The 15,686-nt window shown below is 47.1% G+C and overlaps 1 protein-coding gene across 9 annotated transcripts in view; it reads left to right on the top strand.

Moving 5' to 3' along the window:
- Nucleotides 1-15,686, top strand: part of PRR5L (proline rich 5 like) — a 110,210-nt gene that overhangs the window by 47,752 nt on the left and 46,772 nt on the right. For all 9 annotated transcript variants that reach the window (XM_019639521.1, XM_019639518.1, XM_019639527.1 and 6 more), the window contains 2 exons: nt 12,576-12,862; nt 14,214-14,294. In XM_019639521.1, the coding sequence (XP_019495066.1) occupies nt 12,699-12,862; nt 14,214-14,294 (245 nt within the window). In that variant the 5' untranslated portion in view covers nt 12,576-12,698. The remainder of the gene's footprint in view (nt 1-12,575; nt 12,863-14,213; nt 14,295-15,686) is intronic.

The raw sequence follows: 15,686 nt of genomic DNA on the forward strand, positions 1-15,686 counted from the left end.
ACCCCCCCACCCCGGGGCATTGAGTTTGCCATCCCTGCTTTAGGCCTTCCTGTCTTTTTCTTTCATTATGTCCAGTTACTCTTTTCTTTATTATTAGTAGGATCATACCTGGCTCATCTTGGTGTCCAGGATAGTAAGTGCTCACCAGATATTTGTTCAAATGTGATATTTCCATCCCATCCTTGCCTGTCACAATTTTTTTTTAAAAGGCATATTCGTGGAGCTTTATCTATGAAAGCTTGTTTTTCCTTCCCCAAATTTCCTTTCCAGCCTCCAGTGTCCATATTCTTTAGTAGAACGGACAAGAAAATGGAGAACTGGTATTTTTCAGTAAACCTTTCATTAGCTTTGCGCCGTAACATGAGAAGGTGAGTTAACCTTTCTGTCTCAATCTTGTCTCGACTGCCCATCTTCGGTGTTGAGTTGCGTTTATAACATGACTTTTGAGTATTTCCTGCTAGACCCTGAGCCCCATGGGGGCAGATACTCTATTCTCCTTTGCCCCGTGAGGCTTCCTCTCCTCCGAATCTGGCACATGGTGAACCTTCCAGTATTTGGTGTTGATTGGGCTTGAGTTGAACTCATGATCTCTGTGAAATGATCAGATCCCAGAGACCCTTAGGCTTCCCGAGCCTCTATTCAAGGCTCTTTATAACCTGACTTCATGACACGGGGAGATGTTTCCTCTCCCTTCCTCTCCTTTTTTTACGAAAAAGCATTTCATCCTCTTCCGGCAATTGAGAGAGTGCAGCTAATTTTTAATAAGTAGCACATGTTAGTCGAAAGCACATTTCCCCATAGTTAAAACTCTTGTTGGCTGCCAGACAGTAGCTTTTGACCGCTCAGTCACCCACCCAGGTTTTATGTGTTCCATGTTAGAAATATAATTGTTCATATAATGGTCAGTCTCAGCTACCGCTCATGTCTAGACTTTTCCGTGTATCATCTGGTAGGCACTGCAGAATCACTCTGGATGGCATTTATGGGCCACACCCAAACAATTTGCACTCCAAGAAACTTGATACTTAAAGTGGGGCTTATGGATGAGTAAATAAGATGTGTGGTTATGCCCCACAGTTTTGCTTGACTGGTACCAAAGGAGGGGATTTTTCTGGTGATTACATCGTGTTTTGCAGGTCCGGGTGATGGTGATGATGTGATGAAATAATTACTACTAGGTGGGTCTAACTTGTCAGCGCTCTGAGTCCTCTCAGTGGACATTTAGCAAACACCGTTAAGCGGAGATAAACCCTTGAGCTTGCATCCTGTTTGCGCCAATATTTACTCTTGCACAAATTCAGACTTCCAGGCTCTTCTGTCTGCACTTGTTTCCAGAGGTGCACTGAGAAAGTTGTCCTGTTCTTCCTGTTGAGCCTTTTCTATAGCCCAAACTTGTCCCTTAACATTTTCTGCTTTGCAGGAGTGAGTGTCTTGACCGGCTTTTGTTTCCTAAGAGCTGCGAAGTTGGGTCCTTAATCAAAACAAACACACTGCTATGCAGCAGGTGCCTCTCCTCTGCCATGTTTGTAGACTCCACTGACCAGCACACAGATAGATCCAGAGGCCCTCACCCACACGGTCCAGGTTCATGTCCAGTAATGCTTAGCTGGGCCTGAGTTCAGTCAACTGTGAAGGGAATTTTTCTCCTCCCTCGGAAATGGGAAGTTAGCTTGGAAGTCCACATTTTATTCTATCCTTCAAGAATATTTATTGGGGGTATGAGGGGGAAGGCAGCTAGTTAGCTCAGTTGGTTAGAGCACAGAGCTCATAACATCCAGGTTGCCGGTTCGATCCTCACATGGGCCACTGAGCTGCGCCCTCCACAACTAGATTGAAACAGCTACTTGACTTGGAGCTGATGGGTCCTGGAAAAACACAGTTCCCCAATAAAAAATTTAAAAAAAAAAAGAATATTTCCTGGGCACCTTTGATGTGGCCAGCACTGCACTCACAGTGGCATACAGCAGTGAACGAGACATGCCAAGTCTTTGACTTTGAGGAACTTAAATACTATCAGGGCCAGTCAGACAGTGAACAAGTAAACACACACGATGACTTCAGCTTGTTTGGTAAATGCCACGAAGAAACGAAGCCTCCTTCCTGTAAGGAACCAAGTGCACTTGCTGTCCTGACAAGGTAAGAAGCTGTCGGTGACATTCAAGAAGGGAAGCCACGGGCGGTATTCGGCGCTCGCTTCTGTGAGTGGCAGACATGAGTGTTGTTTAACAGAGGGGTGAGGAGCTCAGGCCCCAGCATCAGATAGGATTTGACTTTGGGTTCCTCTTACTAGTCTAGTCTTCTGACTTAGGGAAAGTTAATGCCCATGCTTCAATTTCTTCAAATGAGAATAATAAAAACCTACCTCACTGGTGTGAAGTGGAAATGAACTGAGATGACAGATGCAAATAGAGGCTGGCACCATCCTGACTCATGGTCAGCCTCTGATGGTAGATGGTATATTCTTATCAGCAATAAATATAATAAAATGTCATGGTAGGCAACTGATTTTCAAAATGGTCTCACTGCCCTTGAAAACCTGTTATACATCTGACTTGGTTTCCATCCAGTGGGCAGGGTGGGATGTTTGGAGTTCAGATCTAGTTTCCCAGGTTAGCTCGGTGGGTTCTGTTTGCTGTGTGTTTCTTTTAGCTATACCCTGGGTGCTAATGGCTTGCCCTGTTTGAAGAGTGGATCAGGGTGTGTATACAATAGAGGGGAATTGAGGACTCAGTGATGGGGTGGGGTAAGAGTGAGGTAAGACCGAGAGCTGGTTAGTTAAGAGACTGGCCAGCTAGATGATGTGGTAGGTAGGAGTAGAAACATCGGCTGAAGAAACGAAGCCTGGTTCTGGCTTTGGGCTGTGCCACCTAGTGCCTCAGAGGTGCCAAGTTCTGTAGGGCTCTCAAGTAGGGGCTGAATGCATAGCTGGGGATGCTGAGAGAGAATTAAGGACATTGGCTAAGCCAAGCTTAATTAACTGGTAAGTCAGCACACCTAAGGAAAGTAAGTGACTTGCCCAAGCCCACAGTGGCTGGTTCATGCAGGCTTACATGGCTTAGGCCCTGGGTAAAAAGTGTGAGAAGGCTGGTGGCCATCGCAGTGATGAAATCAAGTAAAGGTCACAAACCTCTCTGTTAGACCCCTAATGTACCAGTCAGCTTGGTGAATTAGCTGCCAACACTTACAAATCAGGTGACTGCACATTTTTAAACACCTGCATTGTTGGCTTCTCTTGGAAAGTTCGGATCTCGCAAAATGAAGCGTATATCCTGAGATGGCCAAAACCAGGTTGGATTGAGTAGTGACTGCCTCCTTCAGCTTGGGCAGTTTGTACCCGCCCTCTGATGTTCCAGGCCTGGGCATTTTTGGCAAGTCTGTGGTGTATGGTGCACAAAAGGAAAGGAACGGGTCTTGCTTTTACCTTCTTTTCTTTCAGGGTTTCTTTTCTGGCCCAAGTGTCCCTATACAAGGCAGCTCCTGTTATAGAATAAGTGCTGAATACATACATTTGTGTCGGATGAATGAAGGAGGAGCAGACTGTAATTGATAGAGCTTGATTGACTGCACATAGCATCAAAAGCCAAGTTTGACTCCTGACTTCCTCCAAACAGCTGAGTGCCTTTGAACAAATCATATAACTTTGATTTTTTGTGTCTTGCTTTTGAGGAGAGGAGAAGGGTGTCACTGTTGTTTGTATTTCAATAAATAATTCATTTTCGTGTTTCCAAATTTCCAAGGTACAAAAAAGTTGACAGAGCCACGTCTTGCCCACACTGTCCCTGCCACCCAGCTCCCTTCGTGGTGGAAACCAGTGTTACCGGTTTCCGGTTTGTCTTTTCAGAGATGCTTTATGCACATGCCAGGGAATATGTAAATGTTCTTTTAAAATCTTTTCTCATCTAGAGGGCCACATATTTCTGCACGATCCTGTGTTTAGCTTTGTAGCACACTTTCATTCAGAGTATCCCCTGGAGAGCACCCTAATCTGCGCACAGAGTTTTCCCCTTCCGCAGAGCTACATAGGACTCCAGCGTGTGGGACACCATAGTTTTTACATAGCCAGTCCTCTGCTGCTCAGCATTGAGGTTATTTCCAACCCATTGCTGTTATACAGAAAGCTGCAGTAAAGAGCCTTGTTGTGTAAGTTCCTTGATGCGCCTAGAGTAAAATTCCTGGAAGTAGAATCACTGGGTCAGAGGCTGTAGCCTTTGTCATGTTGGTAGGCCTTGTCTAATTTCCCTCTGTAGCAGCTCCCTCAGACTTCTGTTCTTCCAGCAATGTGTCAGAGTGCCCACTGCCCCATGCCCTGGCTGTATGTCATCTTTTGGAGCATAAGAGGGTTTTGTGCAGAACACAGTGTTTTATAAAAATATATTAATGCTAGCTACAGTTTTTTTTTGGCCCCTGCTAGGGCCAGGCCATGATCTAGGTCATCTATTTAATCTTCACAACATTGAGATAAGTATCAAGCTCATTTGACACACGAGGAAACTGAGGTTCAGAGAGTTTGAGTCATTTACCCAGGTCACCCAGCTAATACATTCTAGAGGCTGAATTTAAACCCAGGTTTGTCAGATTTCAATACCAGGATGTTTTCATATGGTAAAGCCCTATATAATTTTAGGTGTTGGTATTCTCAGGGGCCGCTTACAGTTTCTGTGTCTCTCAGCAATAGCGCCTCTCACATCACTGGTTCATTTGCTTATTCATCAAATATCTATGCATTCCTGCATTACACCAAGCCCTGGGGATGGACCTGAGAACAAGATAGACATAGTCCCTACCCTTATGGACCTCACAAAAACAATAAGAAATAATTCTGTAGTCACGTATTGGGATAGACTGTGACAAGACAACAAACAAAGGAGGTGAGGAAGGTACTGTATGGGGTGAGGTGACCTAATCTGGGGCGAGGGGGAAGGAGGGCCTCTATGAACAAGTAAAGGATCGGTGATAAAGGGTGTGTGGGTTTGAGCCTGAAGAAGTGGGTGGGAAGTATTTCACACAGAGGGCACAGCACATGCAAACGTCCTGGGGCAGGGAAGAGGAGGAGGTGTGGGAGGAAATGAAGAAAGGCCAATGAGCTGGCATGCAGCGGTGGGAGGTGAGGGTGTGAGGATGGGGTTTGGAGATTTATTCTAACAGCTGTGGAGAGCCTTTGAAGGCATTGAAGCAACAAGGTGACATGAGTATGGTGGGCCCTGGATTGTTGGGTTCTTGCCCCAGTACCACCGTGTGACCTTAGACAAGTTAAACCCTTGGCATTTCCATTTCCTTCTCTGTAAGATCCTGGAGGTTGTGAAGATCAGACATGGGCTTTTACAAACTTGGAGTATTACATACAGTATGAAATATGTGATACATTTTGACTTGGTGCACATGAATACACACGTAATATATATGTTTCCCCAAAAATGTGATGCACTCTGATATTTTCTATGCTAATCTATTTTTGGTGAAGACCCCCGAAATTCATTTTAAAAACACTGTATTAAACGTGTCAAGGGCCTCTTCCACACTTGGCACTCAGTAAATGGTGCTGTCGTTCTCATCATTGTCACTACAAAGATAATTCTGGTTGCAGCGAGAGAGTGAGTCGGTCGAGTTAAACGACAGTGTCTGAGACCTGACAGTGCTGAAGGATGCTGGCTGTCCGTTTCTGTGTTCATGGCCCAGGGAAGTGTTCCACGTTGGGCTTCCTGACTGCAGGAGCTCCTGAGGGGGTGGGGTGGGGTGGATGGGGGTGTGTGTGTAAAATGGACTCTGGTTTCCCGGGGAACTGGCTTCTCGCTTTTGGGTGGTCACATCAGACTGTGGTGCCCCGTGTTGTTTGACTCCTTTGTTATTTACACTCAGAATGGCTTTTTCCTGGAAGCCTCCGAGTCATTGTAAGCCGCCCACTTCTTTATTTTGAGTTGTGCCACGATTCTACTTCCCTTTTCAGAGTCGAGGGTTGGTGCCTTAGTGGAATTCATTTGCATTTTCCACTAAGTGCACCACCTTCTTCTGCCCACTGGCCTGGCCTCATGGCTGAGGCCCCATCCTGTGCCCTGGCCCTGGCCGCTGGAATGAGAAAGCGAGACCTCACCTTCTTTTTCTCCAAGAAACACATCCTGGATCCTGAATGCGGAGGTTCTGAAAGAAACCCCTGGGAGGTGTGCTGGGAGAGCCAGGTCGGTGATAAGGCCCAATAACCCTGTAACCACCACAGTGCTTCATGTATCCAGGACCCCAGCTTTCCAGAAAAACGGAAGCGAACCCTCTGAGCACCCAAAAACTTAAGCACTGAAATAATTTCAGAAGCACATTTTTCTCAATGTTAACCACGTTGGTTCTTCAGAAGACAAAACCTAGCAAAACACCGATGTTTCTGTAACTCAGGGACATTAGGCAAAGAGCTTTCTGTGATGGGGTGGCGGTGGTGGCTGAATTGTATCCTCTCAAAATTCATATGTTGAAGACCTAGCCCCCAGCACCTCAGAATGTGACTGTATTTGGAGATAAGGCTTTAAAGAGGTGATAGGTTAAAATGAGGCCATTAAGGTGGGCCCTAATCCAACCTGACTGGTGTCCTTATAAAAAGAAATTTAGACACACAGAGAGACACACACCAGGGATGCTGGGGCATAGAGGAAAGGCCAGGTGAAGACACAATGCGAAGGTGGCCACAAGCAAGCCAAGGAAAGGGGCCTCGGAAGAAACCAAACCTGCTGACACCTTGATCTTGAGCTTCTAGTCTCCAGAACTGTGAGAAAATTGTTGTTTAAGTCATCCAGCCTGTGGTATTTGCTTGCAGCCTGAGCAGACTAATGTAGTAGTGATGGTGGTAACATAAATAATAGGTAGCATTTATCAAGCCCTTTGTACCTTACTTGAGTCATCTCATCCAACCCTCATACCAATCCTAAGGTCACACAGTAAGTGGTGACATCAGGCCTGACTCTGGCACCTTTGCTCTGAACCTCCACTGCACCTGTGCCTCGCACCTGCATAGTTCCGGGAACCATGCCAAGCACTTCATAGGCAATCTTTCTCGTCACCACAACAACTCTCCAAGGTAACTCTTCCCGTTCCCATTTATCAGAAGTAGAGACTGCAGTTCAGAGTGGTCCACGACCACACAGTTGAGTGTATTCATTTCTTATGGCTGCAATAACAAATGCCCACAACTTTGTTGGCTTAAAACAACAGAAATTTATTCTCTCACAGTTCTGGGAGTCAAAACCCAAAATCAAGGTGTCATATTCCCTCCACAGGCTCAAGGAAGAATCTGTTTCTCTTCTTTTTTTCCCACAGCGTGCCAGTTTCTAGCTGGCTTTGGGGACTCTGTTTCTTCCAGCTTCTTCTGGTGGCTGCCGGCACCCCTTGGCTTGCAGCTGCATCCCTCCAGTCTCTGCCTCCATCTTCACATCACCTTCTCCTCTTTGTCCATCTGTGTCGTCTCCTCTTCTGCCTCCAGCCTCCTTCTGCATCCCTCTTACAAGGATACATGTGATCGTATTTATGGGCCTGCGTGGATACTCCAGGATAAGCTCCTTCTCCCAAAATCCTTAATTTAATCACATCTTCTGCCACCTAAGGTGATAGTCAGAGCTTCTGGGGACTAAGAAGTGACTATATCCTGGGGGACATGTTTTTCTGCCTACCACAGTTAGTGACTGGCAGAATGGGCATTGATGCCAGGGTTTGTCTGATTCCAAAGCCTCTAGTGGCCACTCATCCTTTGGATCTACAGGCCTTATGCCTCTCAACTCCTTTTTTGCAATGCTCTTGCTGGGCTGGGGTTGGATGTTAGTCACAGACTGCAGCTAGAATCACCAGGCCATTCGATCCACCAGTCCCACTTCTGAGAACGCACCCTACGCATATGGTCACGCGGTTGCTAAGATTGGCAGATATGCTCATTCATTGCAGTAACAAAAACTGGAAACTACTGAAATTATCCACCCGTAGGGGATGGGTTAAATCAAGTACGGTACCCCTTAAATGAAAGAGTTAAGAAACCATCACAAATAATGAAATAGATACATAGGTAGTGATATGGGAAGACGTCCATGATATATTATTGAAAGGAAAGAACCAAGTACCCATTTTTATTAAAACATTATGTATACATGTGTGTATGGCTATTAAAAATTAAATCAAATAATTAAAGTAAAATTCAGCCCCTCAACCATGAAACCACATTTCAAGGGCTCAATAGCCACATATGGCTTGTGGCTAGCATACTGCAGAGCACAGGTGGAGAGCGTTTCTGTCATCTCAGAAAGTTCTGGGTAGAGCTTCCCTACATTATTAAGTGGCCAGAGCGAGGCCTTTCATTTTGTATGTTATAGACACCTGTGAATGTTTACATTTTTAAAATAATCAATAAGCAGGTATGCTTTTATCAGAAAAACAGAAGCACATGGGATTGATTGATTTATTCATTTATTTTTTATTGGGGAATAGTGTGTTTTTTCCAGGACCCATCAGTTCCAAGTCAAGTAGTTTCAATCTAGTTGTGGAGGGTGCAGCTCAGTAGCCCATGTGGGGATCGAACCAGCAACCTTGGTGTTACGAGCATGGTGCTCTAACCAACCGAGCTAACTGGCCACCCCCACATGGGATTTTTAAGGTAACGTTCTATTCCTTAAGGCCAGGATGAGGTTGGAAGACATTCAGCCAGGTCGGATTCCCTGGCCCAAAGCTTTCCTGCATTGGCCATGTCACTGAGCCTCTGTGAGCCTCAATTTTCTCACCTGCCTGACCTGTCTTACAGGGCTAGAGTGAGATTTGGAAGTGTGATGATGTGTGGAAAACCTCTGAAACTGAGGCACATGCTACACGGAGGTGAAGGGTCGGTCAATAACCTGTGACTTACCAAAGGCCCGAGGAGACAAGGCCCTGATGCACTGTGACCACCGCCAGGACCAGAGACCTTGCCTACTCCCTAGTATTTTCCAGGTGTGACTGAGGTCGCCATAGGCAGGAGGAAGTGTTGCTGTATTCCCACTACTGTTCTTGCTTGGAGATTTAGAAATAACAAGTTATTTTATTTATTTAACGAGCACTGATGCAGCATTCGCTGTTTGCCATGCTTTAGAAATAAGGCACTCGTTTTATCCATATGCAACCCTGATGTAGTCACTCGTTCCATGCAGATGGAAATCAAGCCTCAGAGAGGTCAAGTAACTTGCCCTAGGTTACACAGCTAGTAAGGAGTGGGCTGTCTAAGGCAATCCATGTTTTCTCCTTCCATCCTGCTCCCCTTGCCCCCATCAAATGTGGTCATAGAGTTCTTTATGTCAGTTTATCTATCACGGGGCATGAGATTTAAATGTTGATATGAAATCTCATGACTGGATATCCCTGACTAACTTTGTACGTTTGATGTTCTATCCGAGCTTGGTACCGTGGCTAAGTAGCAGTGGGCTGTAGAATTAGGCCTACCTGGGCCCTGTTGATGATTTACCATGTATTAGCTGTGTTACTTCTGGCAGGTTACTTAACTTCTCTGATCTTCCAATGGGGGTTTGTGAGGGTTGAGTAAGTTTACCTACTGTGACGGTGCTTGTCATCATGTCAGACAGGCAGGCATTGCCCCATCAGTTGCTATCCTTTCCTTCATTTTTATCTAAGTTTAGACTTGAGGATACAGAGATGAGCAAGTCCTGATGCCTGTCTTCGAGGAGTTTACAGAATGGCCTAGGTGGGGGCTGGGGAACTTTCCAGATCAAGAGTCAGGGAACTGAGTTCTAGCCCATGCTGGCTCTCTCCTACTTCAGTAATATTGGACAAGTTTTTCTGCTCCTCTGGGCTTCACTTGCGTCACCTGTAAGTGGGGGGCCTGGGTTGGCAGCACTCCAAGGCTCCATCTGTCTCATCCTTGTCTGATTTGTCATACTTAGGTCGAGACAAGCCTGTGCCTGAGGGGCCAGCACTATAGCAAGTAGATTCAGGGTGTGTCAGCTTTTCCCTTTAGGCCACTCTTGTCAGCTCTGCCAGCAGCTTCCTCTTTGTGGTGCTCCGTGGAGGCCTCTTGGCTCTGTCCAGAAGCCAGAACGGTGGAAACAAACACGGCTTTGGATTGTCTTCAGCCTGTCGGGATCTGAGGCTGGCAGATTGTGCACGTGAAAAATGAGTCAGAGGCAGCTCCTTGTTGTGTGTTCCTCTGCAGCCGTCGTGAGGCTGTGGGAGCTGCAGTCATCGTCCTTTTGGCTGAAAATTACCCTTATTTTAAAAGGGTCATCTATGTCGATGGGGCTGCCTGTGCGCCTTGCTGGATAAGCACATGACTTGCAGTGGAGGCCTGGGGTAGAGTGGCACTAACGGGGAAGTGGGATGGGCGGACATGAGCCACTGCCGTGATCCTCAGGGTCACACAGCCTCCTGGAGAATGGTTGTTTTGTCAGGGAGCCCGAAGGTACACACCTGGAATTTAGGTTTAGTTCAGCTCACTTTTCTACTTCCCTGTACAAGTACCACGGAGTAGGCGGCAGCCCCATCACCTCACGTTTAAGAACCTCATAAAAGGAGTTAATATCCTGTAATTACACAGATGAATTGCACTTAGCTGGCTCGTTTAAAGAAGGGCAGTGAAATGGGTCCTCTCTTAACAGCGTGACCTTTTCCAGGTAAGTTAAATCCCAAAGCCAGCCAGCTGAAGGATGCTGAGGGGGCTTCTGTGGTTTTATTACTGCTTTGCCTCATTCATTGATTTGCATAGATCTTTCCAAATTCCAGTGGCACTTGTGGAGTTACTGAGACCCTCTGAAACTGAGCAGACACATTATTTTTTACTTCCCCGGCATTCATTGATAAATTTTAGTCACTGTTGACTCATTCTGAGAGTGGGGTAGAGAAGCAGAAGACTGTAAAAGAAATTGGCACACAACTCTGCTTTCCTTTAAAAAAAAAAATTCAGAGGCGAAGGACAAGCTATTCGTTTTTTGGCTCTCGGCCTTACAAGTTCATTGTCACTATGCCCATTGCCTACAGACAGCTGCTAGCACCTCCCATGCTCTCTGATGGGTGCCTTCAGTGCCCGTCTCACAGTCTGAGTTCCTCCTCCTTCAAACGCTACAGCTGGGGCTGCAAAACCTTCCAGTCTCAACCCAAAAATTGACATGTATGGCTGGAATGTCTCTTGTTCTTTCAGCATTGGTGTTTGGGACACAGCAGTTAGCTGATGAGAGAATTGGCGGTGAGAATACTTCTGGGCTAATCCGTAAACTCTTGAGAAAAAAAGTGACTATAACCTTGGTGGTTTTTTCTTTTGCCCTTCACTCTGACCAGCTTCAAAACTCCCTTTACATCATCCAAGACGTTAGGTTCACTAAAGAATAAGCGATGGAAATGACAGGTCCAGAGGTGCCGAGGAAAGAAAGCAGTTGGTCTAAATGGAAATTGACAGCACTTAGGGGTGTCTGTCGGCCATTCTCCTGGGCGTGCCATGCAGTCCCGTTTCATCTCTCATCGGTCCTGTGAAGCTGGCAGTGCTGACAGCTGAGAACGCCTAGACTCAATGTGCCCAAAGTCACATAACTTGGGAGTGGCCTCGTTAAAACTCGAACCAGGGTTCACTCCAAAGCCATTGCTGTTAACTAAGAAGCCATAAAGTTGCCCAGGAACTGCTCAGAGGACAGTATCTTTGAGCCCAACCCTGCAAGGGTAACTTAGATTTAGATAAGGAGAGACGAAAAGGAAGGGAATTCTGGGCAAGAGGAGCAGTGGATCCAATCAGAAAGCCTGAGAGAGGGAAAGAGAATGGCATGGAAAAGTGCCTGCTGGTTGTAAGCTCCGCAGGGCAGGGACTGCCCTTCTCAGGGGCTGCCATTGTATCCCCGCTGCCTGAGCGAGTGCCTGGTGCATAGTAGGTGCTCAATAAACATTGTGTCAATGAATCCACAAGCAGACAGGTATCTTCTCCTAGAGACCATGAGCCTCTTAAGGGCAGGGACTGGGTCTTAGAAATCTCTGTGCCCCACAGCTTCCAGTGGTGACTAAATAGTAAACACGCGATAGATCAGTTCTGACCGAATGAAGGATTGGCAGGTAAGGAAAGGGGGGACGATGCGCCTGAGTGAAGAGGCGCTGATACTTTGGGAAATACTGGGCAGTGCCCATAGGCTGGCATGGGGAGGGCATATCATGGCATGTCTTCAGTCCCAGGATGTGTTCTCCTTGAGGCATTTTGAAAAAGCTGTCCCTTAATGCACAATGTGGCGGGGTCTACAGAAACCTAGCCGGTGGCCAAGCTTTGATGGGTATGAATTAGGAACCACCGTCAAGCACAGCTTAGAAATCACTTTTCTGTAGGACTAGCCTCAACCCGGTCCCGTTGTCACTGCCTCCTTACTTTGGGGTGACCACACTGTTTAAACCAAAAAGAGACCTGCAAAAACTTGTGACTGGGAAAATCAACAAAAAAACAAACCCAGAAAACTTGTGACTGGGAACCTGCAGGGCACAGATGTTATTGCAGTGTCCTGGAGTTGTTTTTAGGATGGTTTGGCTGGAAAGTCCCAGCCAACTTCCTCTAAGATGTGGTCTGCTCAGCCTAGGAGTTTTTAAAAGCTGCCCTCTCTTTTCAGGTGTTGGCTATATTTGTGGTTTTAAGAAAGCCTGGGGGCCCGAAGGCAGCCCTGGGCAAAGCCTTTCCGTGGGCAGTCGGAACCTTCTGGTCCAGAGGAGAAGCCATCCCTTCACGTGGACTTATGACCCGCAGCTTCGCTCCCATCCTGCCCACCGAGTTCCACAAGATGGGCTCCTTCCGCAGGCCCAGGCCACGCTTCATGAGCTCCCCGGTTCTCAGCGACCTGCCCCGATTCCAAGCCGCCCGGCAGGCTCTACAGCTGAGCTCCAACTCGGCCTGGAACAGGTAACGGAGGCGGCCAGGTGTGGTGTGGGGGGCTGCAAGGCAGCGGACTGGCTTAGCTTCTCTCCTGCTTCTGTGATCTCTGCTTCAGAAGGTCGTGATTATAGGGGCAATAGAGGAAGACAGGATGTTTTCCTACAGAAAATGTACCCGTGAGCTTTCCCTGTTAGCAGAGGCAGAGTGGACCCCTGGGGATCAGAGTCAGTTAACCAGCCCGGGACAGTTGAATTGAAACTTACAGTTACTGTTCTTGCTCATTTGTCACATCCCCAACTCAGAGTCCCTACCATATAAGCAACCTCAAGTCACCTTCTACCTACTTGGGAAGATAAGACGTATCTGTGAAAAGCTAAATGAGCAGCATAGACCAGGGATTATCATATAATCGGTGAGCCACAGGTGGTTGGGAGGGGACACTGACTTTTGGAAGATGTCTAGCTGAGTTTTTGCACACCAAGCCCTGAGTAGAGACTGAATTGTTACTCTGTCTTGTGCTTCTGTGGGCCACTGTTTTCCAAATCTGTGCACTTACTCTTCAGATAAATGAAATGCATCATGATTTGAAAGCATTACTGCATTCTCTGTAGTTTGGATCATTATGGGTTTTCTCAGTGATTGCACAACTCTTATGATGGAGGGGGAGAGGGGGCTCTGAAATGTTTTGATGTTGATGCATTCTTGTTCTTTCAAAAAGGCCTGGGACCCTTGGGGAAGACAAGATTGTAATCAGCTTCTTGCTGAAATCTTGGGCTGGGGTCCCAGAGAAGGGGAAGTCAAGACTTAACTGTGGCCCCTCCGGAGACTAAGAACTCTACTGCCTGTGTATAAGACACGGGAGTGGGAATGGAAGGGCAGGTGAGGCTAGCCCCAGTGAAATTCTTCCAAGGAAAGTATTTAAAAAAAAAAAAAAAAAAGGCAAGGAATCATCAGTTTCTACTAGCCCCAGGCTGCCCTCTGAAGGAATCCCAGGCAGAGGTCAGCAGCTGTTTGCAGTAAACACCAACCGTTTCAGGTTCTTCCAGGCCCACTGGTGCTGGCCACAGTTTTCTGAGAGCAGATCCCACCGCCTGCCCTCTATCATCGCCACTCACCTGCCGGGCTGCCAGGGAGGTGCGGGAGGAAGACCCCAAGCCTGCAAGAAAGCAGGGGGACAGCAGCTGCTTCGGGTCCTTCGTCTGTCCTCCCCTCCAAGGACCCTGGGGAGGAGATGATGGGTTCCAGGGAGGGAGAACGTGGCCATGTTGGTGCCACGGGCGTCTTGGCCCTTCCAGCCGCCTTCAGCTCTGAGCTACTTGTGGAGATGGCCCTGGGGAGGTAGATCCTCTAACCAGGGGTTGTTTCTGTTTCCCCACAGTGTTCAGACTGCCGTGATCAACGTCTTCAAAGGTGGAGGCTTGCAAAGCAACGAGCTCTATGCGCTGAACGAAAACATCAGGTACCTGCAGGCCAGGCCGGGGACATTCCCCGTGGGCCTGAGCTGGGGCAGAGGGCACTGTTCCACTGGGAGACGTACCTTACGTTTTGTTTTCTGCTTGGTTCTTGTTGGTATTTCTGTTGACTTTTATGTAGCTCTTATGGCTCTAAAGTTCCGAGACCCTTATCTGTCTAGACTTCTACTCCAGAGGGGGTTCATCCACGTGTTCATGTATATATATAGTGTGTGTGTGTGGGGGGGGGGGGTAGGGGAGGCAGGGGGAGAGGGTTCATACATGGTAGCTGCCATCTATCTATAAACATGGACCGTGCCCTGCTGTACCATTAGAAATCATATTAGACAAGATGCTTAGCAGTTGGAACCAGACAGCTTGGGATTGTATTGCTGTTCTCCTTGTGACTGGCTGACTTACCAACTTCTTTGTGCCTCAGTTTCCTCTTATGAGAAACAGGGATAGGAATGTGTCTACTCCCATAGGATTCTTTTAGAGATTAAATTGAGTTGTTGTATAAATAGTCTATCAAAAATGGGTTGGAACACGGTTGGAACTTGGTCCTCAAAGCTCTCAACATTGTTATCTGTGTTGTTACTGTCGTTCCTGTTAGGTTTTGGCAATACAACCCTCAGTAAGACATGGTCCTCTTCCAGAATCTTCCCAATGGAGTAGTGTTAGCTTTTCATTCATCCCTTCGAGTGGTTCCCTATTGGCCAGGCACTGGAGAGACAGCAATGATCAAAGACAGACATGGACCCTTCTCTCCTGGAATTTATATTCAGTCAGGGTGAGAATCATTACTCAACTAATCACACTTGTAAGATGTAGAAGTGCAACTGTGACAGCTGCTACAACACAGCTGATGTGATGAAAGCCCATGTTGGTATGACCTGATCTTGCCACGGAGGCCAGGAATGGTGAGGTGATGCTTACGCTGTGATCTGAAGCATCAGTGAGGATTAACTAGGTGAAGAGGGCTCCAGGTGGTGGAAACTGCAGGTGCAAAGGTCCTGGGGCAGCCGTGAGCAAAGAACTGAAAGAAGGCCCATGTACTTAGAGCACCAGAGGTTGGGTGGTGGTGTGAAGTGAGGGCAGAGAGGCAGGCAGGGCCCTGAGCAACCAGGTCTCCTGGGCATAGGAGGTTAAACATCAGGTCTTTTAATGTCCTGGTGTTCATTCCTCTCTGGTGTGTTAAGTACAAAACATCAAGGCTAAAGACCCAACCCTGGAGTGAGCAGAACAATAAACAAGGCTATTATTCAGGTCCTGTTTACATTTAGTCAAGACCTGTGTTAGGGGGTCAGTGAAGTGTTTTAAGAGCTCTGTTTTCATTAAAGCCTTGAGAGCTCAGATGTAAACAGAGCTGTGTTAAATTTCTACTCAGGTGCTTGAATTTC

The sequence above is a fragment of the Hipposideros armiger genome, unplaced genomic scaffold (assembly GCF_001890085.2).
Source record: "Hipposideros armiger isolate ML-2016 unplaced genomic scaffold, ASM189008v1 scaffold_44, whole genome shotgun sequence".
NCBI classification, from domain to species: domain Eukaryota; kingdom Metazoa; phylum Chordata; class Mammalia; order Chiroptera; family Hipposideridae; genus Hipposideros; species Hipposideros armiger.